This window comes from Morchella importuna (assembly GCF_003444635.1).
Source record: "Morchella importuna strain M04M26 chromosome Unknown Morimp01GS062, whole genome shotgun sequence".
In the NCBI taxonomy this organism is placed as follows: Eukaryota; Fungi; Ascomycota; class Pezizomycetes; order Pezizales; family Morchellaceae; genus Morchella; species Morchella importuna.
This window is the reverse complement of record NW_025763459.1, coordinates 1-26,803: the sequence shown is the minus strand read 5'-3', so window position 1 is coordinate 26,803 and position 26,803 is coordinate 1. Positions and strand designations below refer to the sequence as shown.

Here is a 26,803-nt window from a genome sequence, read left to right as displayed (position 1 = left end):
GTTAGACATAGCCCTCACTATCTGACTGGAGTTGATATTGAGAGGTATTGGGGTTGGTTCCCTTAAGTAGCGAGTGGTTTAGAGTGAAAATTTTCAAATTCAAGAGAAATAGTTTTTTTAAATTACTGATTTGGCTCTGTATTATATTCTTTGCTTGATGGGATGTTGTAATAGCGGAATTGTGGCGCCTATCAATCAGCGTGGAGTTCAGGCACTAGTGCGACAATAAGAGGTGTAAACTAGCGATTGGCCAAGTGGCAATACAAACACGAGGCAAGCAACGACGATTAAGACAACCCGGCAAAAAAAATAATAAAAGAAGAGTGGTGTGGAGAATCTGGCGATGAGGAGAGGAGGGGCGTCGATGAAAGAAAAAGGGTAGATGGGTTGGTATGTATCATGTAGTGGTGCTTGCTGGTTGACAGCAAAGTGAGGGGGCAGAACAGAACACAGGTGCTGAGGTGCTGAGTGGGACGGAGCAACTCCGGAGACTTAGGAGAGTAAGAAAGAGGGGAGAGAGGATCGAGGACACACAAAGACAAAGACAAAAAACAACGACAATCGCAGCGGTAAAATAATAAGAGCCATTGCCCCCCCATGTATGCGAGTATATCCCACATGAATTAAGGGCCCCCTCGCACGTTCGCTTGCTCGCACTATTTGTTCTACCTCTACCCGTTCCATAAATGTGCCGGTCAAATGTTTTCAATTCCCAAATCTAGAACTCCCGCGGCATCGACCTCCTTGTATCACAGAAGATGCCCTGAATAGTGAACTGGGCATATCGCATGTTGCTTCTCTTCCCCTCCCCCTCTCCATCTCTCTGGATCCCAGACGTCACCGGAAAACAACACCATCTCTAACATCCCCCACTCACAATCGCTGCATGATTTTGCCGCCGCTTCCCCACAAGTCGGGCATCTGTTACTTCTCTCTTGCTCGCCTAGATCCTTGTATGCGCGAATCAGTCAGTCCGCAATCAATCAGTCAGCAACTCAGCCAGCTGTAGCAAATCAGTAAATCAGTCAGAATTAGGCAGTCAGTCAATAAAATCAGTTCGCAAATAAGTTTCTTGAATCAGTTGGTAGATCAGCTGTACAACTGTGCAGTTAATTCCTCCTGTCAATTTTTGCTTGCATCAGTTAGTGCCTTACGAAAAGAAAAAGGTCACCGGGTAGGTACCTCCGCCAAGTAAGCGGCCAAAGTGGTCTAGAGCCGCAACTCCGATGCACATGCCCGCACCACCGTGAATATTGGATTATCGTTGGTCGCGAATAGATGTAACCCCTCGATCGCGAATCAAGACTCTCCGAACCTCAAACAACTAAGTCGCTGCTCGAGTTGTAACAGTTATCGTAAGACAAAAAAAAAGAGTGACTCGAACCCCTCCTCAAAACAAGGCGGGAAGAAATAGAATCAGTTCGCATACATACTTAATTCTCTAACTCAGCCCAGCAGTCTACAGAATCAGTCGGTCCTACATGAATTTAAAATAACTGATTGATAGATAAGTAGTCAGCTCAGTCGGACCTGGCTCAGCAAAAACTTGAAACATCCATTGCATCTGACACTATTACTGAAATCGGAGTTGCGTCGGAAGGTCATATATTATCACTCATTCACATCTGGTTTGGCATAACGATATCCGTTTTATCAACACATCGACCTGCTAAGATCCTAGATCCCCATGGGTTGTTTCAAAACTGTTCATCCGATCCTGGAATGATCCTTTCTTGGCAATCGTACACACAATTCAACCGAATAATTACGGAGGAGACAAAGTTGACAGCCGCGCTTAATAGGCATAATTTCCCCTCCTCGATCGGTGTCGATACCCGGGAATGAAGCAACTGGAAGGCTTGGTTTCTTAATACACGTAATGACTACATGTATGGTTCTGTCGCCAGAGACCTGGCATGTAGATGATTTGCCCATGGGAAATGTGACAAAACTTTGTCACATTGATTGATGCGAGCTGCAATTGGCAAATGAAAGACGTTGGTAAGATAGATCCATCACAAATATAAACGGCACCTCATCGCCCATCGTTTTATCTACAAGGAATGATCCTTTAGACCGTAAATTCTTCTAAAAAAAAAGGACTTCTAGGCCTATAAAGAAAAATAATAACGGCCCTAGTAAGTCGAAGCTGTTTTTATCAATATAAAAATTTGTTGGCATAATCTAACTACTACTCTAGTGGAATGGGATATATGAAGCAGTTGTAACAGAGTCGATTGCGTTCGTTACACCCAAAGGCGACTTTACCGGGTTTTCCTTAGGGTTAATGAAGTTGAATATAGCATCCATATATAGACCTGTCATTAGGGCACGAGATAGCCTAATTAAGTTTAGAAAAGAAAAAGGCGTGATTGTCTAATTATAAGGGTAAATATGTGATCGTTGATCCGGAGTGTGACTCAATCAGTTTGATGAAGGTGAGCTGGAGACGCATGTGCCTGGTGGAGGTGGTTGAAAGGAATGTCCCTGTGGAACAGATAATCGGTTTTTCGATCTCAACGGATTGCATCTATAATCGCCTGTCATGTACATGTATCAACACGGTACGTACTGATAAACATGTATCCTCAGACAGGGGAACAAGCAACAAACTACATGTAAGTATTCGATTGCAATGGATCGTTGTATCCAAGCTGTTGTGGAGCCGTGTAGGGTGAGCCTAGCTCTCGAGATCATTAATCTATGTGTATCTATATACGTATATTAGGGCTAGTATTGCTTCTATATCAATGATCTTATATTTACCCGCACCGCGTACTGGGCTGATGGATAGGGTATACGTACATGTATGATTTGTAATCTCACGTTGATGTTGTTAGAGGCCTAGTTTCTCTTTTTCGCGTTTTTGTAACGTGTCACCTATGTCATATGGACGTGTCGTTCTGGGAATTTGATTCGTGACGATCGGGCATCTGTCGATCGTAGCAATCCAGCGAGTGATATTCTGTGACTCAACCAAATAATCAAGATATATCATGTAGCAATGTTTTCTTTCTTTTTGTGGTGTGGGATGAGAATGATAAATCAACCCAATCTACCGCAATCTCCTTACTTGCTGTACACACGTGTTTATGTGAATCACCTGGTAATGGGGTCATTGGTGAATCCTTCTAGTCATGAGACTTGTGTGACCGTTTCAATTAACCATAGGAATAGGTATATTGCAATGATCGGTAATCATGTTCACTAGAATGATCTTAGGTACTAAACGGCTGGTAAATTAGAGCTCGATAATAGTTGCTGGTGCTCTAATACTTTTAATTCATGTATCCCTTGGACGGATGAAACCTGAAAATTCGCGACCTGGACCGTGCACGCACTTAGTCTTTCTTTTTGCAGGTGATAACAATAATTGAGCCAATCAAAAACCAGCTATAGTTACCATGTAAGGCTAGTGATAGCTGAGAGAGGGAAGTCGCGAATTTGCAGGTTTCATCCGTCCAAGGGATAATCGCCTGTTTAACTTGGTGCTTGAGCAATTAGCGATTCTGTTGTAGCATCAGATCTCACAAAAACAAGCTGTTCTCCGCGGATCTGTATAAACCTGGTTTAGTTATTTACTGTCGAAGAGGATCAAGACCACTTAATTCATTTATGTTGTCTGATCACGAGATTCTTTCAGAGCCAAGGAAATCTCGAGGACTATCAGTCGAACTTCCACAACGAGAATGGCCGTCTAAGAATAAGCTATATACAATTCAGATGTATCATATGTCCATATCTTCTGAAATATTCTGTTTTCTGGTGGTGGTGATCGTGACGTTGCCTGGGTGAAGTACATGTAGTAATATATACTCAGAGTTTTTATGTAGGTTGGTTTCTTTGTAATGATACCTATCCCTTAACGTGTTGATGCTGACACCCCTATAACAGAGGAATTAGATTTGTATGAGAGATCTATTATTTGATAAGAGAGATAACGGGATCTGTTTGTAAAGCCACACCAAATTTGCTTTTTTTTGGTTTGGTGGGTCAGCATTTTCGCGACAGCTTAAGGGATAATAATGAGAAATTTAATATCATATAATTACACACTAATATTGGTGACGTTTGAGGCTTAGAGCAGTGGAGACATATATGGTCGATGGCGGGAGAGGGGGATGGTGTGAGGCTTGGCGGTTTCTACTAACAAATCAATACTTAGCTTTTATTTGGAGTACTAGTCTGGTTTAGGAGTTAAGCCTCATAGCTCCCGGTCTCACTATCTATTTTACTGCGAGTCTAAGTGTTGTTGAGAACTAAGTTTATATATCTCGCGTATCGCTTGATGTCGATTTATTGTATTTTCGATCATTGGCATTTGCCAAGAACCAAAACCGTGCAACCATGTATGTAACCGTTAATGACTTGATCGCTGCAAATTATCGATTAGATACTGTCAGTAACGTTTGCCTTGAAGCGTTTGTTTGGCATCGATCTTACGCTCTTTGTGGTCGCTATGATCGTGGTGGACACCGTGGTATAATTATAACCATTTGAGGCATATATTCATGTTTATTTTGCAATTTGGTTCAAACAATTCCGTTGAAATATGAATATTGGGGGTATACCCGGGTGAGGGCTTTCATTTAGGTGCCAGAGACCTTCAGGTTTCAAAGAGCAATTGATAGAATAACAAATTATGATGAGTCTATCGTGATCGACCAGAAGGAAATCTGAGGCTAGAATGTAACGAGCTTATTTATTGTAAATATCCATAATAATAATTGCAGGTTTTCCTACTCAAATCTGTAACCCCATCCATAATAATAATTGTAAGTTTTCCTACTTAAATCTGTAATCCCATCCATATATCCCTAGACGTCCTATTGTGTGAACCTTGGCGCCTTAAAAAGTTATAAGAAATACAAAAGAGAAAGAGAAAAAAATAGGTTGTTTCCACAAACAGTTTTGGCAGAGACATATGTGTACTGCCAAATCAATCTTAATCCCCATAGCTTGTCAGGGTATCAAACTGTAGGATCGTCATACACAAATCTGATATGCCTAGGGGACCTTCCAGCGCCAAGTACGAACTGTTCGTCACCACGAGGCCGCTCTGGATATCTTATCAGTATATGTCAACTAGCTGACATAGTGACATGCGTACCATTCTTGGTGTTGCCTGTAAGCATTGACTGAATTGACATGCAGACGGACTCCACACTCTGGACGGGTGACCAGCCATTGCCAGAAGAAAGAAGATCTAGGCAGATGACGCCATTGGAGTAAATGTGAGGGTGCATGGGGATTTCTGGAGCCATGTTAGCTTAGCCTGACTTGTCGATTCAGAGATCCAGAACGTACCTCGATCTATAGCTCTAACAAACATAACCTCTGGTGCTTCTATTGGGTAGTTCTCTGTGAACTTGAAGTTCAGGCGAAAGATCTTGCCATGGTAGATTGGGTTTTGGTCAAGAACTTCGATATCCATCTGCCACTGTGTAAAGTTTTCTGTGTTGACCATTGTGATCCCTGGAACTGGCACGTCTTGGTGCATCTAGAAATCTTAGTAAGTGCAATACATGTATTTCTAGGAGCTCAGTCCAGGGGATTATGCTAACATACTTTCTGAAGCTCCCGTTGGAGACGCCTTGCATGTGACATTTCTGCTTGGGAAGGAGAAAGAAATTATAGAAAAGAAAACAATGATGTTAAGCTTGGTTTGTTTCTGGATTTTGGATTAGCTCAAGTAGCTAGCTGGTATGCGGGCTTTTATAACCCCGGACCAGAGCTAGCGGGGCAGTGGGTGTAAGATCAGGACGCGGGGGAAAGAGGCCGTTACACAGTTAGGTAAGCGGGACAATCCACGTGGCTGGGCTATGATGGTAGGTGGCCTGAGGTTGGGATAAGATGCGGCTCAAAAGGGGTTACAGGGCGTACCCTGGATCAATCATGTGATAGCTATGGTGATAGGATGGCCTGGATGTGTTTATGGAGTTGATAGATGTTCCTCAGAGATTGTGGCTGGGTTTGTAGAATAGTTAAATCTCGAGGCACATGTAGTTAAGGCGCTGCTATTGATGAGCGTACCATGCACTAGGGGGTCCATCCACCTCGCGACCGCGAGTTGTTACTTTTGATATCGGGAGTTGGTCCCAGCTCTCCTCCCAGCTCCTCTGCCAACTCCTTTGCCAGCTCCCCCGCCAGCTCCCCCGCCATCTTCTCTCACTGTTTTCCTTCCAGCTTTCTCCCAGCTCTCTTTCCCTTTCCCTCTTATTCCCTCTCCCTCTACACTTACGGGGCCTTCGGCCCCCTCCCCTCCATGTACGGCTTGCTCTCCTTACATGTATATAGTTATTTGCTGTGTAGATACATGTAGACATGGAGATTCTGGTGGGGGGCTGGTTGCCATGTGGGTTAGAGTTCTTCGCTCTCGACCAATCATAAACCCTGTAGCGCGCGCGCAAATGGAGCTTTTACAGTACATATTAGATGTATGAGCGTACCATGCATGTACATGTGGTATCGTAGAAGGATCTGTGCGAATGCGATTATGAGGTAGCATTAAGGTATCGTAAATAGGTGGAATGATTCATCTAATTCTAATTCATCCAATATATCACTGTGAGTTTCCAGTCCAAAGTGCTTCTTTTCCCGGGTAGTTCACCGATATGTATCCCTGCGCCCGATGCAGCGCCCACTGACCGCTAGTGTAGTAACGTCCAAGGGTGCAACAGGGCTGATGGAGTTTCCTCCGTGCAATGCGGCAGTGTGGGAGGGCTGGGCACGAGCCTACATGTAGCTACATGTACGGACTACATGTATGTAACATACAATAGAGCACATAAATCTCGACTTGAATCTGAGATGTATCGACTGTAGGTGCCTCCATTCTATGAGAATTCCATGAATACGTTTAACCCTGGCAATGAGTAATATCTGTTGTTGTAGGCGCGGTTTCTCGTGCGTACATGTAGGACTCTGCAGTACCTACATGTAGCCTTGTGATTAACCCTAACCCTGAGCTGAGCGTTCCTAATCTGCCCCGCCCCCGCAGCTGCATTCAGCTCACGAACCCTTAGAACGTCAAAGCCTATTTCTCCCCTGGAACCCCTCGATCAGCCCTCTACCTTCCTATCTCCCTTCTCGAGACAGTCAAATAAATACATCACCCGCTTCCACTCTCTCTCATACTTATCCAGATAATCCAATAATTAGAGACATTTATTAGTTCACAAGTGGTTAATCGAGAACATGAGCTGTAAGCTTCCGTTTGCTTTGTCTCCCCTTTTCTGTTCATTCCCGTTACATCTTCTACCCAAGCCTTTCTATCACTTGTGTTTTATTATCTCGCCTATAAACATAATATCGCGTGTTCAGTATCGCAAGGTGCTTTTACAGTGTTACTTACTCCTTATCGTGTTCTATTAGTTTCCTCGGTCCTTAACAAGCTACACGGGCAGCCGCCTACCTATGATAAGAAGTGAGAGATACTCAGCTTGATAAAATCAGCTATTCCTCGCGCAATGTTTTTTGGAATTAGCTTCGGTAGCTTTAGAAGCCAACTGACTAACGATGACGATGAACCATTCAGGGTCCAGTACAAAATGGGCCGCACTTTGGTTAGTCTCCTGCTCCTTCCTCCTCCCTAAAACCTTTGTTATTATAGAAACCAAAAAAGATTGACCGAGCTTTTGCGCATATTTTACAGGGTGCAGGTACCTACGGAATCGTTCGCGAAGCCGATGGCCCCGAGGGGAAAGTCGCTGTAAAGATCATTTTGAAGAAAAATGTGAAGGGCAACGAGCAGATGGTGTATGACGAATTAAGGCTACTGCAGAGGCTTCACCATCCGCATATTGTCCAGTTTCGCGATTGGTTTGAGTCAAGGGTAAAGACTTGCTATTTCTTTTGCTCCACCGGGGCTGTGATCTTTTGTAGTTCAGCGATACTGATCCATCCGTTTAACAGGACAAGTACTATATCGTTACTCAGTTAGCTACCGGCGGCGAACTTTTCGATCGTATTTGTGAATACGGAAAATTCACCGAGAAGGATGCATCGCAGACTATCCGCGAGGTTCTACAAGCTGTCGACTACTTGCACAGCGTCAACATAGTCCACAGGGGTAAACATTTATCAATCTATAAAGACTTATGAGGGAACGAATAAGCTAACACAATCGATTCAATAGACTTGAAACCTGAGAATTTGTTGTACCTTACCCCTGATGCGAATTCCTCCCTCGTGCTTGCCGACTTCGGTATCGCCAAGATGCTTGACTCAAGCAACGAGATGCTCACCACCATGGCTGGCTCCTTCGGTTACGCAGCTCCAGAGGTTATGTTAAAGAAGGGGCATGGAAAGGCTGTCGATATGTGGTCTTTGGGTGTTATCACCTACACCTTACTGTGCGGATACTCGCCATTCCGTAGTGAGAGTCTTGCAGACTTGATCGACGAATGCAGTAATGGAAGAGTTATCTTCCATGAGCGCTACTGGAAGGAAGTTAGTAGAGATGCAAAGGTCTTTATCGGAGATCTCTTGCAACCTAAGCCAGAAGACCGTCCTACTAGCTCGGTAATACTTCCTTTTATCTAACATTATTTTGGAATTGTGGATGGCGACTAATCAATTCGTCTACGATATAGGAAGCACTCAAGCACAGCTGGCTCAAGGGTGAAACTGCCACCGACTATGATATCTTGCCAGAGATTAAGTCCTACATCGCCAAGGCCCGTCTCCGCCGTGGTATTGAAATGGTCAAACTCACCAACCGTATCGAAGCCCTCAGGATGCGCGATGATGATCCCGACGAGGGCGATGTGCCGGCTGATGCAAAGGAAGCTGCCAAAGAGGGGGTCACAAAACCCGGCGATTCTAAGCCCCCTGGTTCTACTACTACTACTGGAAAGGGCACCGGCAGACTTTCAAGAGCGGCAAGATCTGCTATTTTCAGAGAGGTAGTGTTGGCGAAGGTTAGGGAGATGAAGGCTGAAGAGGAGAAGCAACTCACGGAGAGGACTTTGAGTGAGAAGAAACCAGGTTCAAGGAAGTAATGTTTGGCAGGAGTCGGTTCGGATATACCATTTTGATTTTTGATGCATCTCTTCCTTGAATTGACCCTGTATCTCGTTTCTCCGCATTTGCCTTTGTAAAGATGTTCGAAAGTTTAGGATCCAGGAAAAGAACTGTATACTTTGGTACTTAATTCTCCATTTTTTGTGGCGGAGCCTTTAAAGGTTTTATTGTTAAGTATGCATGTATGTATTCTGTATTGCGCATTAGTTGAACTATTACTAGGTGAGTACAGGATCAGTACAGTTAAACATCTAGTCCTTCGCCTCTTCTGGAATCCTAAAGGAAAGTATGAAAGATTATTGAGGTATTCTACTCCTTGAGGGTTAGGCGTAGATCTCGAACATCATGTGCCGGATAAATGCTTGATAGGTTGAATCCTGCATTGCATAGTGGCCGGCCATGAGACATTTCCTTAAAGTCTTTCCTCTAAATTGTAATTTTATTTATTTACACTAAAGTCTTTGCACTAGAATGTATACTTATGCCCATTTTGTTGAGGCATGTATCTGCTGAATCGTATGGCCCTCCTGCGCTTACAAGAAAGAAGAGGGGTAATTTTGATTCACATAAAGATATCTGCCAGTAATGGGTGCTCTCGAGTCCCATGTTACTCTACAGATGACATGGTCCGTGCACCGTCGCATTCGCTAACCCCACACTACGTATACGTCCCAATCTCTTTACCGCAAGTTTACACAACAAGATGAATTCTATAAGGCCCCTACGACAATACTCTGCAGTGATATCTGCCCTGCGAACAAATCATGGTGTCATGAGGCCTCGAGTAAGCCACGCGAGGAGAAGCTATGCTACTGCAACTAAAGCAGATCTGTACGACGTTGTAGTTGTTGGTGGTGGGCCGGCAGGACTGTCGTTGGCGAGCTCTCTGCGTATGTTCAACCCTAGTTCACAGGGATGAAATTATCTCTCTCTGATTCGTGATGTAGGTTCATCAAGTGTAACAAACGGCCTTCGGGTTGCACTTGTTGAGGGTTTCGATTTGGCTCCCGGGAGAAATTGGAAGCCTGAGCCCCAAACATTTTCAAATAGAGTCAGCTCACTGACACCAGGGTCGGTTGGGTTTTTGACGGATATTGGAGCATGGAAGCATGTGGACCGTGACCGTGTCCAGGCCTATCACGGCATGCAGGTATGAGGTTTATTTTAAATTTTTAAAGGCCGGATCATTAATATCGTTGTGCAGGTTTGGGATGGCATCTCGGGCTCTCGCATTCAATTTAATTGGAATCCATCCGCCAGTGAAACAATCGCATACATGACTGAGAATACCAACCTCGTTCACGGTTTACTCTCGCGCTTGTCCGAGCTGGGTGGAGTAGAAGTGATAGACAAGACCCGCGTTGAGAATATATCTTTCGGAGAGGATAATGGAGAGCTTGATCTACGAACATGGCCAACAGTAGAGATCACAGGCGGGAGGAAGCTAACGGCGAGATTGTTAGTCGGTGCGGATGGTGCCAATTCGCCCGTCAGAACGTTCGCTGGAATTGAGAGTCGCGGGTGGGACTATGATCGCCATGGCGTGGTTGCCACTGTGAAGTTGGCTGAGGGGAGCTCCTTGGGAATAGAAAAAACGGCATATCAGAGATTCTTGCCGTCGGGACCAGTGGCACTGCTACCTGTAAGTCTCCTCTGAATTTCACCCATCTTTGCAACGCTGATAAACTGTAGCTTCCTGGCGATTTTGCAACCCTCGTATGGTCCACAACCCCCAGAACGCGGCAAAGCTCAAGACCTTGGCACCTACAGATATGGCTGCTATGGTTAATGCAGCGTTTAGGCTGAGCCATGTAGATATCGACTTCATCAAAGATCTTGATTCTGGAATTGCGGGAGAAGTTCAGTGGAGAGAATCAGTGACCCAATTCGATTATACCCGTGTCCCTGGAAGGGTCGTGGGCGTACAGGACAAATCAGTTGCCTCGTTTCCACTAAAATTGAGGCATGCCGATACGTATATTGGGGAACGGGTTGCATTGATTGGGGATGCTGCGCACACAGTTCACCCACTTGCTGGCCAAGGACTGAACCAAGGAATCGGCGATGTTCAATCTTTAATCAAGACTGTTGAGACAGCTGTGCAGAACGGGCAGGATATCGGTAAACCTATCATTGATTTTTAACCCTTTACACCTGACATTTTTTGACAATACATCCAAGGTTCCGTTCTTTCTCTTGAGCCATACTACTCCGAACAATACTTCAAGAATCACCTTATGTTGGGTGTCGTTGACAAGCTCCATAAGCTATATGGAACAACATCTGCCCCAATTGTGGCGTTGAGGTCTTTTGGACTGAGTGCGGTTGATGCAATGACTGGGTTGAAGTCGTTAATCATGAAGCAGGCTTCTGGGGGCAGATAAGCTATTTATGTGTGAAATTGGAATATTGTTAACGTTGTTTTATTGAGGTGCTAGAAGGCGAATTATGGATCGAATTTGGTTGACGATTCCTTTTCCGTGGTCTACACGAGCTCAGAATATATATTATATTGAATTGGTTGGACAAAGACATATTCCTCGGTGTTTTTTTTACTTTTAACTTTATGAGAAGGTGAGCTGTAGGCCTAGATACACACGTGTTGATGCTCTTTTAATGATAGGTACCTCTCTTCATATACTATCACTCGATGTTATTAACAGCAATGGCTGAATATATTTCCCGGAGGAGATTTCCTCCATATCTATAGATACTTTAATGCGAAAAATTAAGTCTATTTTATTAACTGTGAAGATATCTCGGGAGCTACAAGTTTCGCTCTAAACAAAGATCCGATCCACTAGAAGAGCCTTGCTACGAAATTCGCATTATAATATGTGTTTGTTTCCGCAGCAATAGTCCAAAGTAAGAATAACTGCGCTTTTCTAAAGGTTTAGAATAAATAGCAAGGTAATTCGAATTATGAATTGAAATATGCTACGGGCAACATAATTCAAACTAGCTGGCTCTGATTGGTCCCTTAAAACCGCGGTTCGTACTAAAGCGTACTGTTTTTGCCAATATTGTTGCAATTAATGTCACTCATTACGCTATACTTTTATGGGTTAGGGTGAGGTCATGTAGTTTGGACTTGTAGCAAAACATTATTTTTATTTTCACTCAATCTAGCCTATTTGCGAGAGTATAGTGCATCATGTGGTTATGTGGTTATGTAGGTCTGAAAAGATGGCTACATGTAATCATGACAAGTTGAATATATGTAATCCGAGGCGGGGATATATATATCTTAGATTCTTGCTGCTTTTTATGTTTACTACCGTCATCATAATTACGTTGAATCATCCTTCACTTTTATCAGTCCGTCGAGAAGAATTAAAACGTGAATAAAAATAGCGAAATTTTGTCTGGAGTGAGAGCTAGATTCGTGATAATTGTTGTATAATTACCCGGCCGCAAGCAATGAGGCTCATTGTTGCACCAACAATTTTCTGAAACCTAACTTTTCTTTCTTCAGCGCCCCACTATCGCGAAATCTCACAAATGACCGATTCGAAACTCCAGCAAGCACCATTTGTGAAGCAATTAGCGGCGAATGGTAAGATCGTTTTACTAAAAGTTGCGAATAATATTATAACCTCTGACACTTTTAAATAGACCGGCCAACCCGCGATAAAGCTGTAGCGTCGCTGCGCAGCTACCTTTCCTCGCAACGCAATTTCACTCAGATAGAGCTTTTGAAGTTATGGAAAGGACTTTTTTACTGTAGGTTGCGTGAGCGAGTGGTGTTTCTCTGTCTGGGATACTGAAGGGTAGCTTAATAGGCATGTGGCTGTCGGATCGCCCACGGACTCAGCAGCGACTCGCTGCCGACCTGGCAGAGCTTTTAACACCTATGGAGGAGAAGAATTTTGTGTTGTTTCTTGAAGCATTTTGGATTACCATGGTTCGGGAATGGAACGGAATCGATGTGTTGAGGATGGACAAATTCTTGCTGCTCGTCAGAATGTACCTGGCGAGTAGCTTCAGATACATGCGTGGAAGGAATTGGGATGCCGGTCTCGTTGAGAGTGTTGTGAAGGTTATAAAGGAGGTACCTTTAAAGTGGGTTTTCATGGAGTTTTTGGATATGAATGTGGAAGTGAGGTGAACTAACAGGTATTTCATAATAGTCCTACTGACAACAAAGTACCCAACGGCCTTCGGTTTCATTTGACGGATATTTTTGTGGATGAGCTAGAGAAACTGAGTCCAGAAGATATGAAGGACCCTTTGCCTGCTGAACAGCTAGTCGAGCCATTTCAAATACTGAGCGTAAAGTCACCGACTAAAATGGTCAGGGTAAAAGCAAAGGAATTATTGCTTGACGGGAGATTGGCCAACTGGGGATTTGAAAAGGCTCCGGAGGGCGAGATTAAGAAAAAGGTTGCTCAAACGGAGCCCGAAAGCGAAGATGAGGATGAAGAAATGGAAGATGAAGAATGGGGCGGTATCGATGATTAAAATCATTTCTTTTTGTTCAATGTGTATAATTCTGTGTACCATATTCCTGGCTCTTTTCCTAATTGATACATTGCTTTTCTCACAAAATATAAAAACTTGATGTAATACAATCGACGGCTTTACTCGATATCCTATCCGTAAGTGTTGTACATACTTTTTTATTAAAGTTTTATGATGCTCCAGCATAAAAACAGTTGGCATCTAGGGGTTTCCCAATTTAATCATTTCATTCTTCATCACTATCCTCACAGCCAAAACCAAAGCTAAAACCTTGTCCCTTTGTGTCAGTAAGCGTGCCCCACTTTGTCTTTTTCTTCTTCTCCAGCTTTTCCAAAGCCGCCTGGAGCTCCACTGGGTATTGCTCCTCCATCCTTTTTATGAATAATCCATACGGATCCCTCACTCTTTTTGTATTGAACCCGGATACTGACCCCGGTTGATCCCGTAGAAACTCTATCGCGGCCGAAAGCTGGGTTGGGGGTATGAAATTCTGGGTCAATGCAAGCGATGGTGAAAGGTTGACCACAAGATGCCACCATCCTATATGGAGGTTATTAGAGGCAGCGATGATTATTCAAATGACAGAAATTACCTGAAGGGACGTATAATATCTCGCCAGCTTTACAAATACCTTCTCGACACCCTTTTGTTCTCCTTGCCTCTCGGTGAAAGCCTACAAGCCATTCTGCGATACTCAAGGGCGATGTAACTTCGCTATGGTCTTCAGATTCATAGACTCCGGGTGGAGGAGACCCTGGTGGGAACATTATCCAGTACTTCTCTCCCTCAATAACGGCATTCCAGGCTGAGGTCGCATTTGGGTCCTACGGCCGGTTATTAGAACCAATTACTTCCCCGAAAACATAAGACTTATGACTCCTTACTTTATGAAATGTACTGCCGCTTCGCTCAGGTCCCAGGATCATCCACCGTCTATCAGGTCTCTCATCTCCAAGAACCTCGAAATAATCTTTTCCAAAGCATTCAGGCACTGTGAAACCACGTCCTAGCTCTCCACCTGTCTTCTCTACAAATGCCCGATCAAAAAGATACAGCGGGCTTTCGTCCGTTTGGTCTCTCATATAATCATAGTAATCACCGAGTCGCCAATCTACACTTTCGGCACGAAAGCGGACATCACGGTACCTGTCCACTAAAGATGCAATAGACCACTCCTTGTATCCTGCCCAGTCCTTGACTGGACTGGTAAGTATGAATGGTGCAGTGGAGTATTTTTGGTTAAAATCCTCTGCAGTCATGTCGGGGAGACAAAGGATAGCATTTTGTGAAGGGATCTTAGAAGCATAAGGCTTAAGCGGAATTTGAGACATATGAAAAGGTCTATGAAGGGTATCAGAAAATAGGTCTGGAGTTGGTATCAGAACCTCTTTACTGAAAGGCAATGATAGATGGGTTCGACGCCAGATTCCACGCCAGGTGAATGGAAGCTTAGACTTAGGTGATCTGAGAGATATATGATTAGCAAATACTACAGGCAAAAATTATCGGCGGTATACAATCGATGTTGCGAAGGCCTGGCTCTAAATGTGAGGATTATGCATACTCTATAAATAGTGCTTTCCATAGCTCTTCATGACGACTAAAGGCATAAAGACCCCTACTCGTAAATCCCAGTTGAGAAAGGCTTTCGGCATCTAGATATCCTAATATATCGATAATCAATTCGTCGGGAAAGACTGCAAATAATCCCGTTGAGGTCTCACGGAGATTCGATTCCGAGGTGTAGGCATTTCCGCTGGGTTTTATTCGAAGAGGATGAGAAGAGATGGTCGCTGTATCCTCAAAGCCTTTTTCATCGGAAATTGAAAGAATATCGGCTTCTATATTCACACCAGTCACTGAAAATATTTTCTGACGTTTTGACGGTGGAGAGGGTATAGGATCTATAAGGGTTGTTGAAGGAGCCATCACTCTCCACTTGATATCGTTTTTCCAAATTTATGTGATGTAAGGTTTTGAATTTTAATTTTACCTCCTACGTAGGTTTGCTAGTGTGACTGTGGCTTATTCCTGCCAGTTTGGGTTCAACATGCTCAGCATTACGTCCCTAATGGAATTCTTAACATAGTATTGATACGCTGATAACGCTTAGAATTGGTAGATCCTTTCTACTCTTGACAAAAGTGGCTGAATTAGTTAGTGGGGGGACGTGGCGGGTTACATTGCTTGGAAAAAAAAACAGTCTGCACTTGTGGGCACCCCTCGTTTTTTTTTTTTTTTTTTTTGCTTTGCTTTATTTGAGTTGTCGTCCCCTCCTCTTCTCCATTTCTCCTCTCATCCCACCAACTTTACAACCATCATCCACCACGCTCCAGTCTCTCTTATTAGCAGAGACTCATTTGATAGCTATTTGCTTTAAAAAGTATGGATTTCTGATTTACTGGCTAGGATTCTCTAGGGGAAGACTTGACTAATCTGTTTCCTTCAGCATTAAAAACAAAAACTTCACTACCACCCAACATGGCCACCGAAGGTTTGAAAGACGTCGAGGTAAGCCCAAAGTTTCCCCTCCCTTAAAAACCCCATCCAACGTCCTGTTGGCTCTGGCTGCCTATATCACGCTCTCTCCCCTCTCTCGGGCCTTTGCCGCACAGGGCTGCGGGCTCTCTTTGGCGGGGTTATATAGGCACTTGAACTCACATAATTTTCTACTCCTTAGGGACAAATCGAGTCCAACTACGATGAAACCGTCGACAACTTTGACAGCATGGACCTCAAGGCTGAACTTTTGAGAGGTTAGTTTTGAAACATTTCTTGGCATCTTAGTCTGATGTTCCTGCAGCGCTACTATGCGCTGCCAAGACAAAATTTCCCAAGCTAACATTTCTGATATAGGAATTTACGCCTATGGGTAAGAAGACTCAAATCGACTTCTTTTTATTTCGATTATACTCACCATTAAATAGTTTTGAACGTCCCTCTGCTATTCAGCAGCGTGCGATTCTCCCTGTGATCAACAGTGAGTACTACCCCTCTTTTGCCCCACCACCCCCCCACTCTGCATGACAACCACTGTGGCTGCATGTTGTGTAAAAAATATCCGCGGGCCCCCTCACTAAATCACTCTTTACCAGACCGCGATGTCATCGCCCAGGCTCAGTCAGGAACCGGAAAGACTGCCACTTTCTCTATTTCCGTCCTCCAGAAGATTGATCTCAACCTCAAGCAATGCCAGGCATTGATTTTGGCCCCTACTCGTGAGCTCGCTCAGCAGATTCAAAAGGTCGTCGTTGCTATCGGTGACTTCATGAACGTTGAGTGCCATGCTTGTATCGGAGGAACCGTCGTCCGTGATGACATGAAGATCCTCCAGGACGGTGTTCACGTCGTTGTTGGAACCCCCGGCCGTGTTCACGACATGATTCAGCGCCGCGCCTTGAAGACCGATGCGATTAAGCTCTTCGTCCTTGATGAGGCTGATGAGATGTTGTCTGTATGTAAACTACTGACTGGACTCTCCATTAAGCACTACTAACATTTCTCTCTAGCGTGGATTCACCGAACAAATTTACGACATCTTCCAGCTTCTCCCACAGTCGACCCAAGTCGTCCTTCTTTCTGCCACCATGCCCCAGGATGTGTTGGAGGTCACCACTAAGTTCATGCGCGACCCCGTCCGCATTTTGGTCAAGAAGGCCGAATTGACCCTTGAAGGTATCAAGCAATTCTACATTGCTGTTGAGAAAGAAGACTGGAAGCTCGACACTCTCTCCGATTTGTACGAGACTGTTACAATCACTCAGGCAGTCATTTTCTGCAACACCCGCAGAAAGGTTGATTGGCTTACCGAGAAGCTCACCCAGCGTGATTTCACCGTTTCCGCTATGCACGGAGATATGGATCAGACTCAGCGTGACTTGATTATGAAGGAGTTCCGTTCAGGATCTTCTCGTGTCTTGATCGCCACTGATTTGTTGGCTCGTGGTATCGATGTCCAGCAGGTCTCCTTGGTCATCAACTACGACCTTCCCGCTAACCGCGAGAACTACATCCACCGTATCGGTCGTGGTGGTCGTTTCGGACGAAAGGGTGTTGCTATTAACTTCGTTACTGCTGTAAGCTAATCCACTTGGTATACTTGAATATTAGGTAGCTGACCTTTATAGGATGATGTCCGCATGATGCGTGAGATCGAACAGTTCTACTCGACCCAGATCGAGGAGATGCCAATGTTTGTACCCCCGCTTAATCTATCACCGCCATAATCTTCATGCTAATTGGGTTTTAGGAATGTTGCCGACCTCATTTAAATGTCATTCAAGCAAATCAAAAAACCGTTTTAAAACAATAAAAGTTACAACGTAGGAATTCTGACTTACCCAAAGCAAGTATAGAAAGCCTACGAGTGGTGGTGTTTTATCTCTTATTTCTTCATTTCTAGTCCCATGGATACTTTGATATTCTATACGATTGTATGTGTGTTTGGTTTTTACTCTGGGGTTTGGGGGATGCATTCTGTTTTTTCCAAAATTCAAAAACAATATGGCTGGACAGCTGCAATTCTCGAGCTTACGCGGGTAATGGGGGTTGTGAGGAGCGGGAATAAATCGATTCTCGTTCCTTGTTTTTCTTTCTGGATTTTCTTTTTCCTTCTCCTTTGTTTTGTAGAATTTGAGAAGTGGTGTTTTGAGGAAGGCGGGGGAAAAGTAATGATATCTACGTTCTATATTACAGTTATCCTTACGTCCATATGTATCATTGCTCGTTTATTAAGAAGGCCATTTCTTAGTACACTACCATTCATATCCAGATCAGGGGAAATTGAGATAGAGAAATGCCGAAGATGCAGCTGTAGCTCCAGGTCTGAGTAGGTACACGATGAACTAACCACATCAACAGACAAGAACTCATGTTGGGTGCGGGGAAATTTCACTGGTGCCAATGATATCCCAATCATCTTGACCCGACCGATCGGATCGGGCTTACATCGGCCAGATTGGGCAAATGCGGCGATTCGGGCTGCAACTAGGACGGGGTGCGTAGTTGCTATCCTCGGTGATCTACTGGATATGATCGATGATGTGGGATAAAGTGGGGGTGGTTGCTGAGGCTCGTTCCCAGTGTGGTAGCAGGTTGATTGGCAACAAGCCTAGGTACATACATGTATTTAGTTATCGTTGCGTTTACGGAGAATAACATACCGGTCAAAGGATTGGGTTAGGACTTGTTCCAACAGCTGCAATATATTCCGATTTACCCCCGATGTGATCATTCATTCACTTCCTCCTCGTTGGAATTGGTGATCGAGCAGCAACCTCCGAGCGTGAAGATTCAAAGGGCTGTTTATCGTTGTATGCTTGGCTTCAAGGGCACACCCTGCAGAATCAGTTGGCCAACAGTGCAAAAGCCGGTAGTTACTGCCCAATAAGATAGTCAGCCCGATCCTCGGCCAGGGCCCGGGGGAGAGGAGGAGAGGGGAATGATATGCACTTAGGTGCAGTATTATAATACTTATATGAGCTAGGGTTCTCCCAAGCCAAAAAAAAAAACGGTCTGGTAATTGGCACTACCAACGCCCAACCTATTAATTAATATATTGCGGCCCCCAAGAAGCATAATCTATTAGAGAGCGGTGCCGTAACCTTGTTAGATAGAAAGAAGTGTGCACAGCCACATCTATAATATATTGGGCGGAAGCTTGAAGAACTGTTTTGATTTTTATATCAAATATACTACAAGCGTAGCTAGAGAGGTTTCGACCAGCGTCCTAGATGTAGAATACCACGGTGATGGAGTATCTATACTTTCCCCAGTATGGGGATATCATCCTCTGCACATGTTTGAAACCCAGGTGGCCAGTAGTAGGTGATAAATAATCCTGTCAAGATGCAAGCCCAAGTAGACGGGCAAGGGTGAAATTATTAACTCTTTTTCCAATGTGCACTAGAACAGATTTCTATCGGGCACATATATTTGCAGTCCCATATATACAGGCTTCCATATTTCCAAAATTTCTGCGCCAAAGAGCCCGAAGTCTTGCTCGCGAACTTGAGCGTCAGGCTGAATTGCAGTTGGTCCCCGAGTCCCAAAAGAAATATTAACATGTTTCAAAATCGCCCTATTTAGGATGGATGGGGCGGAGGTACGTTTATACCTCATGAAAATCAGAGGGAGAGTGGACCGGCCATGTCCTTCTTCGGTCTCGTCCCACCGTGTCTTGTGTTTTTTGGTTGGTATATGTGCTAAAGACGTTGAGCTGATGCCCATTGGATTTCGCTCAGATATATTCCAAAGTTCAACGGGGAACCATGGATATTTTGGATAAAAGGAGAGCTAAAAATGAATGATTGGGCCGGAATTCGCTCCTAAAAGTCAGCAGCCAAAGAACCAAATAACCAGAAGAGACTAGTCTCCCTGATAGAAACCATAAACTAGACTTGCCAGCCCAAATACCACAATAAAAGCTCTCCGCTCCCTCGTCGTATTCTAAACTAGCAACATGGAGGCTAACAATCCCAAGTGTGCCAAAGACAACAGATTTTATGTCCGCCAGTCTTATCTGACCCGGCAATAAAATGGAGCGCAGGCGAGACTAGGGGCGGACGAATAAAAGCCATAGTCAGCAGCCAAGAGTAAAGAAGCTGGAGGAACCAGTTAAAAGCTAAAGTCAAACTCGCAAGCCAAAACCCACTGACCCAGGCCCCCTCCCCCAGCCATAGTTCAGTTAAACATGAGGGTTTGTAGCGATCCCCAAAACGATCTAAATGTAGTGATGTCCAAAGAACCAATTCCTATAGAACCAATGCCTGCCTACTACTTTTTAGTTGATTCATCGGCTGCAGTTCAGAGACTGATAGAGGGAAGGGGACACTCCCATAGAGGGGCACACACTAAGCGGAGAAGATGCTGTATTATGAGGCCGTCCTTGGTACTTGACGAGGGAGGAAGATTAAACTTTGATTCTTCGTGTGTGGAGATCTGGAAGGGGGATATCTGCACGTAGTGGAGGAGATATGTGTGGGAAGGGGAGACATGTAGTGTGGAGGGCCACCAAGGTGGGCGGGTAACACCTCAAGTCAGGCTTGACGCGGAGAGCTTTCTTTCAATCTTGGTAGGTGGTTGTTGCACACTACGGCTGCATACATAGTAAAGCCAGGAGGCGGGCAAAGGCATGGGCGGGCGACTGGTGGCTCTGTAGATGCACCGATTCTTAAAACATTCTGATATATCGCTAAGAGATGCAGTAGGTTGGACCTACATATGCACATGCACATGCACTATCTATCGATAGTTTGATAAACAGCGATGAAGGAAACACCCCGCTTGTCGTCGATATCACCGAGTCAAAACTGTGAAATTTGCTACCTACATTGTGACCATAGTTTTTCTGTACCTGCGGCGGCGCCTCAGTTATTGAAAAGAATCTGCATTCCAGGAAGCTACGGTTCAGGCGAGTGATATATCATGATTGCCAGTGACCACAAGACGTTGACTAGTATCAAACAGCAAGGATTCATTCCATCGGCCTCAACGAAGACTTCATATAACAGATCTTACCCTTCATATCTGGGTCTCCCTGGTACTTCTCCAAACCGTCCGTCACAGGAGGTTGAGTATTAGCTAGCCCAAAAGTTGGATCCACCATGACTACCAGCCTTTGCCACCCTACGAAAAGTAAGGAGGGCAATAAAGGCAGGCAGAAGGTCCACAAACAGCCCCCAATGGCTGGCAGAAACGCCCCTCCGTGTTCAGCTGGCAGCGAGTGATGCCCCGTGTCTCACCGCCAAGGCCAACGACGTAACTGGCGATCCTGAAACCGTCGTCTGTATCCTGAACATAACCTATCACCTTCCCTGCCACACACCCCCTGCACGTACCTACCTCTCTCCCCCCGCCATCTCCCCTCCATCTCCTATTCTCATTTACTCAACATCAACCACCACCACCATATATTCACATTCTGCCATCACACTCAGACATATATACACCCTACAGAAGATATGGATGCTTTCGACGACGTGCAATGGAGGAGCGGCACCGATGATGACACAGACAACTCACGACCCGCTACATCTCACTCCGAAGACTACGCCCAGCACGCACTACACGATGACGATGACATGGTATCACAGGCCGGGCCCAGCGCCGATGCCGTAGATCTAGCTGGCATAGGCGACGAAAAACTCATCACAACCGTTGGGGACCCACAGACAGTGCACGACGGGACCAAGGATGCATTTGTTTCCTATCTTGTCACGACCGACGTGAGAAACACACCAAGCTCCAAGCTGTCCCATCCCCATACAGGAGAGCTGTAGCTAACACCCCCAACCTTGACCCCTCCCACCAGACCGACTTTAAAACCTTCCAACGCCACCACATTGCCGTCCGCCGGCGTTTCACAGACTTTGTCTTCCTGTACAAGGCGCTCTCGCGCGAGTTTCCGCAATGCGCCGTCCCGCCGCTGCCAGACAAACACAAAATGGGTGCGCTCATCTCCAAGACCCTCCAAGCCACCGCTCCTCGCGCCGCGCCCACTGACTATCTCCCAGAGTACGTCCGAGGGGACCGATTTGGCCCCGACTTTACCTCGCGCAGAGCACACTCGCTGCACCGCTTTCTGAAGCGCCTCACGCAGCACCCGGAGCTCCGCAGAACTCCGCTGCTGTTTATCTTTCTAGAGACACCGGACTGGAATGCTCACATGCGGAAGAGGCCTGCGAGGGGTGCTCCGGCCAATGCTAACGACCAGGGAGGTGTGTTTGAGGGGTTGACAGACACATTCTTGAATGCTTTCAGCAAGGTGCATAAGCCCGACCGGCGCTTCATTGAGGTAAGAGAGCGCGCAGATAAGCTAGACGAGGACCTCGGCCATGTCGAAAAAATCATTACCCGTGTGGTCCGCCGCGAGGCCGATTTAGAATCGGACTATGCAGACCTATCGAAGGAGTTCTTGAAGCTGGTAGGCCTCGAGCCGGAGCTGGCGGGACCCATCGCGGTATTTGCAGGTGCAGTGCAAGCGACAAGTACGGGATTAAAGACATTGAAAGAACACACGGACCAGGACTACCTCGGCTCACTCAGGGACATGGAGAGCTACATCGTTGCTCTCAAGTCTCTTCTCAAGACCCGGGAGCAGAAGCAACTCGACTACGAAGCACTGACAGACTACCTCACCCGCGCCGCCGGGGAGCGAGACCAGATAGCCTCCGCGCCCACCGGAACCACGGGACTAAGCGGGCCCACGGGCTTCCTGCGGTCCAAGATCGAAGACGTGCGCGGCGTGGACCACGAGCAGAGCCGACGCGACCGGATACGGAAGCTCGAGCTGAAGATCGAGGAGCTGACGCGGGAGAGCGAGAATGCGCGGAACGTGACGGAGATGTTTGACGAGGAGGTGGTCAAGGAGGTGGCCAACTTTGAGCGGATCAAGAGCAACGAGATGAAGGATACGCTGGGCGGGCTGGCGGCGGCGAATGTGGACTTTTACAAGGGCATGATTGAGACGTGGGAGCGGATGCTGATGGAGGTGGAGAACGATGTGGTGGAGCATGAGCAGCAGCAGCAGCATCAGCAGCAGCACCACCGTGAGGTCTCGCCATAGGAGGAGGGGCTGGTTCGTGTGGGTGTGGATGATGCGGATGCGGGCGTTTGGGATTGGGATTGGATGGAATGTTAATGGGGGCCTACGAGGGCCAATATTGTAGTTTTATCTTTACAGGACCTCGGGGGGGGGGGGGGGGGCTGAGCTGTAGCGCCTCTTTTTCTTTCTTTCCACTTGTTTGTTTACGATTGTTCTTTCTCTCATTTGCAAAAAGGGTTGTTTCTTCTTCAACAGGATAATGATGGGTCTACTACATGTTGCTTTTTATCTCCCTCTTTCCTCTCCACAGTAGTCATCTAGAACCTCTCGAAAATAAAAAACCTCACAGATTCTATTTATATTTACCTATGTACCTCCCACCACCTCCCCTCTACGCCCCAAACCCCCCCACCCGATCCTCCACCCGAACCTCTATCCTCCCCTCCTCAATATCCCTGCCACCAACCCTTATCCCCGCACGCATCACATCGCCGGCCACCACTTTACCAACACCCTTCGGCGTCCCCGTGAGCACAAGGTCGTCCTCATACAGCGTCGTCACGCCCGTGACGTGCTGCAGCAGCTTTGGCACGCCGAACAGCATCAGCGCCGTGCTGTCCTGCTGCCGCACCTCCCCGTTCACGCTCAAGTACAGCTCTGCGTCCTGCGCGTTGGGGATGAGTGACTTTGGGATGAACCCCGAGACGGGGAGGAAGGTCTTGAAGCCTTTGCAGAGCGTCCAGGGGAGGCGCTTGGATTTGGCGGTTTCTTGGTCTGGGATATTCACGCCCTGGTGTCAGCGCACCGCCCCACAGAACACACAGAACACACAGAACACACAGAACACACAGAACACACACAGAGGGGGGAAGAAGGGGCCATACAGTTCCGCGCCGTCATATCAATCCCCACACACCACCCCTTCACGGCGTCCAACGCATTCTCAGCAGTCAGGTCGTCAGCCTCGCGGCCAATGACGGCGGCTAGCTCAACCTCGTAGTGCAGGTCCACGCCGCGCGGGCACAGCACGGGCCCGGCGTTGGGGTGTAGAAGGGTGCCGGGGGGCTTGAGGAAGAAGAATGGGACGCTGGGGTGGTGTTGTTGAGCTCTTTGATGTGGTCGGCGTAGTTGCGGCCGATGCAGGCTATTGTGTGCGGGGTGCGGAGAAGGGTGCGCTGTGGGGGGGGGGGGGGTTAGCGGGGTGTGTGGAGAGGGGAGGGGGAGGGGGGGAGGGGGGGAGGGGGGGAGGTACGGTGAGTGACATGGTGGGGTGGTTGGTGGTGTAATTGGGATTGGAATTGGTGGTGTCGTTACTAGTGGGTGTTGATACTGAGACTGAGACTGAGACTGAGACTGAGACTGAGACTGAGACTGAGACTGATATTGTGGGGTAGAGAGCGGGCGGCGCTTCTAAATTTGTAGCTGGCTGGCTGCTGCGTCGTCGTCGGGGGGGGGGGGGGGGGGGAGGTGCCGAGGTTGTTTCTGCTGAGCGCGGGGTGCTGCCCGGGTGAATTTATAGCCTGGGACCGGGGAATTGGTAACGAGTTGCAGCTTTGGGGATGGGGAGAGTATTACGATGGGTAAGAATTGGGTAAGACTAGCTAATGGTAATGGGGTAATGTTTATGGATGCTCTAGCTAGCTGCAGTGAGAGCTGTTTCAGTAGCTGCATCAACGGAAACTGCAGTGCAGTGCAGTGCTGCAGCTGCTGTTTTCTTCACTCCAGGTTCAGATCGCCAGTGGTGCCCGTGTAACCGCCAAGGCCGTCAGGCTCAATCTTCAATCTTCAACTTCCACTCCGATCCATCCACCTCAACTCTCACCACTCCACAACCCCACAACACCACCACTTCTACAACACCCACCCCCCCCCCCCCCCCACAAACACACACACACACAATGCCCTCCACCGAAGCCGACGCCGCAACCTACGCCACCACATCCACCACCGACTTCTACACCCTCCTCTCCATCCCCACCACCGAGACCTCCCCCAGCGCACTCCGCAAAGCCTTCCGCCAACAATCCCTCAAATGGCACCCCGACAAGAACCCGGACCCCGCGGCAGCAGAGACCTTCCACCTCCTCACCGTCGCCTACGACGTTCTCTCCGACCCAGGCACGCGCGCCGCCTATGACGCCGCGCGCAACGCCCGCCTGGCACGGAAGCGCCGCACAGAGGCCTTCGACGTCGACCGCCGCCGCATGAAGGAGGACCTCGGAGAGCCGCGAGCGCGGCGCGAAAAAGGCACGCACCGAGTCGAGGAGGCGGAGGAGGCGTTTGAAAGGGATGCTCGGGAAGCTGCAGAAGGAGGGCGCGGAGCTGCGAAGGCGGCGCGAGGAGGCGCTGAGGGCTGCTGCGAAGGAGGCTGAAGTCGAGGCTGAGGAGGAAGCGGAGGCGGAAGCGCCGGTGGCTCGACGAGGTTCACGGAGCTCGACCGGACGCTGAAGGTACGCTGGAAGCGGCGCGGCGGCGGCGCGGCGGCGGCGGCGGCCGGCGGGGAGGGGGGCGGCGGGAGGGGGGCGGGATGACGGCGTCGCGGATCTCGGCGCTGTTTTCGCGCTTCGGGGAGGTGCAGGATGTTGTTGTGCCGCCGCTGACGGCGCCACGGGAGGCGAGAAGGAGAAGAAGTTCCGCACGGCGCTGGTCGTGTTTGTGTCTATTGTTTCTGCGCACGCCGCTGTCTGCGAGGCCTCTTCCGGGGGTCGCGGGGGGGAGCTGGCGGTGTTTAGGGATGTGACGTGGGCGTCGGGGAAGGAGCCGGATTTGACGCATGAGGTGGGGAAGGGGAGGAGTGAGGTGCCGGAGGCGAAGGCGGGGCCGAGGTTTGCGTCTTTTGGTGGAGGAGGTGGTGGGGGTGCGGAGTGGGGACGGGGCAGGGACGGACTATGAGAGCATCACGTTGATGCGCATGAGGGCGGCGGAGAAGGCGAGGATTGAGGCGGAGATACGGCGGCAGGACGAGGAGGCGGAGGCTGCGGGGGCGGAGGCGGAGGCGTTGTCGTAGCGGGGGGTGTTGCTTTGTGGTGGTGGTAATGGGTTAATGGTTTCATGGTTTCATGGTTTAAATTAGATTCCCCTTTTTCTGTTTCTTTTCCTCTTTTCCTCTTTTCTTTTTCTTTATAGCTGGCTGGCTGGGGTTCGTGCGTGGGTCGTAGTATAGCTATCATGAAATCTATATAGCTGACGAGCTCGTAAAGACCAAGAGACCCGCATTCATGAATCATCTACACAGTCTGGTAGAATTATTGCGGAAGTCAGGACTAAAAGAGTGGGCTTCTTGGTCCGGCCGTGCTTACTGCAAAAAAAAAAAAATGCATTTAAGGGCCAATAGGACTATCGGGTCACGGGGGAACCCACTTCTGCAATAATTCTACCAGACTGTGTACCATACTACATCTACTATACTGTATAAGAATATGGTCTGAAAGAGTTTCACTAAACCGGCCTAATCCACCATCCGGCCCTGACATGGGGGAGACAGACAGATTGGCCAAATAACGAGCAGGATACTCAGGTAGTTTAATCTGCGATTGTAGGCCAGCAGCTCCAATCGATATCACACACACCCCACCTTGGCCCTCCTCCCTCACGCCCCTCCAAAGAAAAGAAAAAAAAGAAAAAAAAGAAAACGGATAAAAATCCACAAAAAGTGATGCTGCAACCATACGCTCCCCCTCACGGATCTGCAGGCTACCATGTCGCGACATTTAAGCTCTGCTAACCGTCGTCGCACCCCCCCAGGTCAGGCAACGCAATCACTCCCACCCCCGG

The 26,803-nt window shown here is 47.3% G+C and overlaps 9 protein-coding genes across 9 annotated transcripts; 6 read left to right on the top strand and 3 right to left on the bottom strand.

Moving 5' to 3' along the window:
* Nucleotides 1–4,970: 4,970 nt before the first annotated feature.
* Nucleotides 4,971–5,607, bottom strand: LAJ45_11278 (uncharacterized protein; the record flags this gene model as incomplete). Its single annotated transcript, XM_046120788.1, has 4 exons — nt 4,971–5,059; nt 5,111–5,254; nt 5,308–5,500; nt 5,569–5,607. The coding sequence occupies 4 exons, from the start codon at nt 5,605–5,607 to the stop codon at nt 4,971–4,973; spliced, it is 465 nt and encodes a 154-aa protein (XP_045965989.1).
* A 1,590-nt stretch (nt 5,608–7,197) lies between these two features.
* On the top strand, nt 7,198–9,002 carry LAJ45_11277 (uncharacterized protein; the record flags this gene model as incomplete). The annotated part of the gene is made up of 7 exons (XM_046120787.1): nt 7,198–7,204; nt 7,375–7,426; nt 7,487–7,565; nt 7,655–7,834; nt 7,915–8,071; nt 8,138–8,523; nt 8,595–9,002. 7 exons carry the CDS (start codon nt 7,198–7,200, stop codon nt 9,000–9,002), a joined length of 1,269 nt encoding a protein of 422 aa, XP_045965988.1.
* Nucleotides 9,003–9,727: 725 nt separating this feature from the next.
* Nucleotides 9,728–11,408, top strand: LAJ45_11276 (uncharacterized protein; the record flags this gene model as incomplete). The annotated part of the gene is made up of 6 exons (XM_046120786.1): nt 9,728–9,914; nt 9,972–10,174; nt 10,229–10,545; nt 10,614–10,666; nt 10,717–11,145; nt 11,206–11,408. The coding sequence occupies 6 exons, from the start codon at nt 9,728–9,730 to the stop codon at nt 11,406–11,408; spliced, it is 1,392 nt and encodes a 463-aa protein (XP_045965987.1).
* Nucleotides 11,409–12,525: 1,117 nt separating this feature from the next.
* Nucleotides 12,526–13,485, top strand: LAJ45_11275 (uncharacterized protein; the record flags this gene model as incomplete). The annotated part of the gene is made up of 4 exons (XM_046120785.1): nt 12,526–12,580; nt 12,640–12,747; nt 12,807–13,086; nt 13,155–13,485. The coding sequence occupies 4 exons, from the start codon at nt 12,526–12,528 to the stop codon at nt 13,483–13,485; spliced, it is 774 nt and encodes a 257-aa protein (XP_045965986.1).
* Nucleotides 13,486–13,711: 226 nt separating this feature from the next.
* On the bottom strand, nt 13,712–15,414 carry LAJ45_11274 (uncharacterized protein; the record flags this gene model as incomplete). The annotated part of the gene is made up of 4 exons (XM_046120784.1): nt 13,712–14,025; nt 14,078–14,309; nt 14,370–14,949; nt 15,050–15,414. 4 exons carry the CDS (start codon nt 15,412–15,414, stop codon nt 13,712–13,714), a joined length of 1,491 nt encoding a protein of 496 aa, XP_045965985.1.
* A 121-nt stretch (nt 15,415–15,535) lies between these two features.
* Nucleotides 15,536–17,756, top strand: LAJ45_11273 (uncharacterized protein; the record flags this gene model as incomplete). Its single annotated transcript, XM_046120783.1, has 11 exons — nt 15,536–15,549; nt 15,608–15,641; nt 15,853–15,868; nt 15,935–15,996; nt 16,166–16,241; nt 16,342–16,357; nt 16,413–16,465; nt 16,581–16,939; nt 16,995–17,561; nt 17,613–17,677; nt 17,735–17,756. The coding sequence occupies 11 exons, from the start codon at nt 15,536–15,538 to the stop codon at nt 17,754–17,756; spliced, it is 1,284 nt and encodes a 427-aa protein (XP_045965984.1).
* Nucleotides 17,757–21,446: 3,690 nt separating this feature from the next.
* LAJ45_11272 (uncharacterized protein) lies at nt 21,447–23,050 on the top strand (the record flags this gene model as incomplete). Its single annotated transcript, XM_046120782.1, has 3 exons — nt 21,447–21,710; nt 21,797–21,932; nt 21,999–23,050. 3 exons carry the CDS (start codon nt 21,447–21,449, stop codon nt 23,048–23,050), a joined length of 1,452 nt encoding a protein of 483 aa, XP_045965983.1.
* Nucleotides 23,051–23,420: 370 nt separating this feature from the next.
* On the bottom strand, nt 23,421–24,293 carry LAJ45_11271 (uncharacterized protein; the record flags this gene model as incomplete). The annotated part of the gene is made up of 3 exons (XM_046120781.1): nt 23,421–23,803; nt 24,054–24,204; nt 24,282–24,293. 3 exons carry the CDS (start codon nt 24,291–24,293, stop codon nt 23,421–23,423), a joined length of 546 nt encoding a protein of 181 aa, XP_045965982.1.
* Nucleotides 24,294–24,927: 634 nt separating this feature from the next.
* Nucleotides 24,928–26,036, top strand: LAJ45_11270 (uncharacterized protein; the record flags this gene model as incomplete). Its single annotated transcript, XM_046120780.1, has 3 exons — nt 24,928–25,307; nt 25,480–25,854; nt 25,925–26,036. 3 exons carry the CDS (start codon nt 24,928–24,930, stop codon nt 26,034–26,036), a joined length of 867 nt encoding a protein of 288 aa, XP_045965981.1.
* Nucleotides 26,037–26,803: the final 767 nt, after the last annotated feature.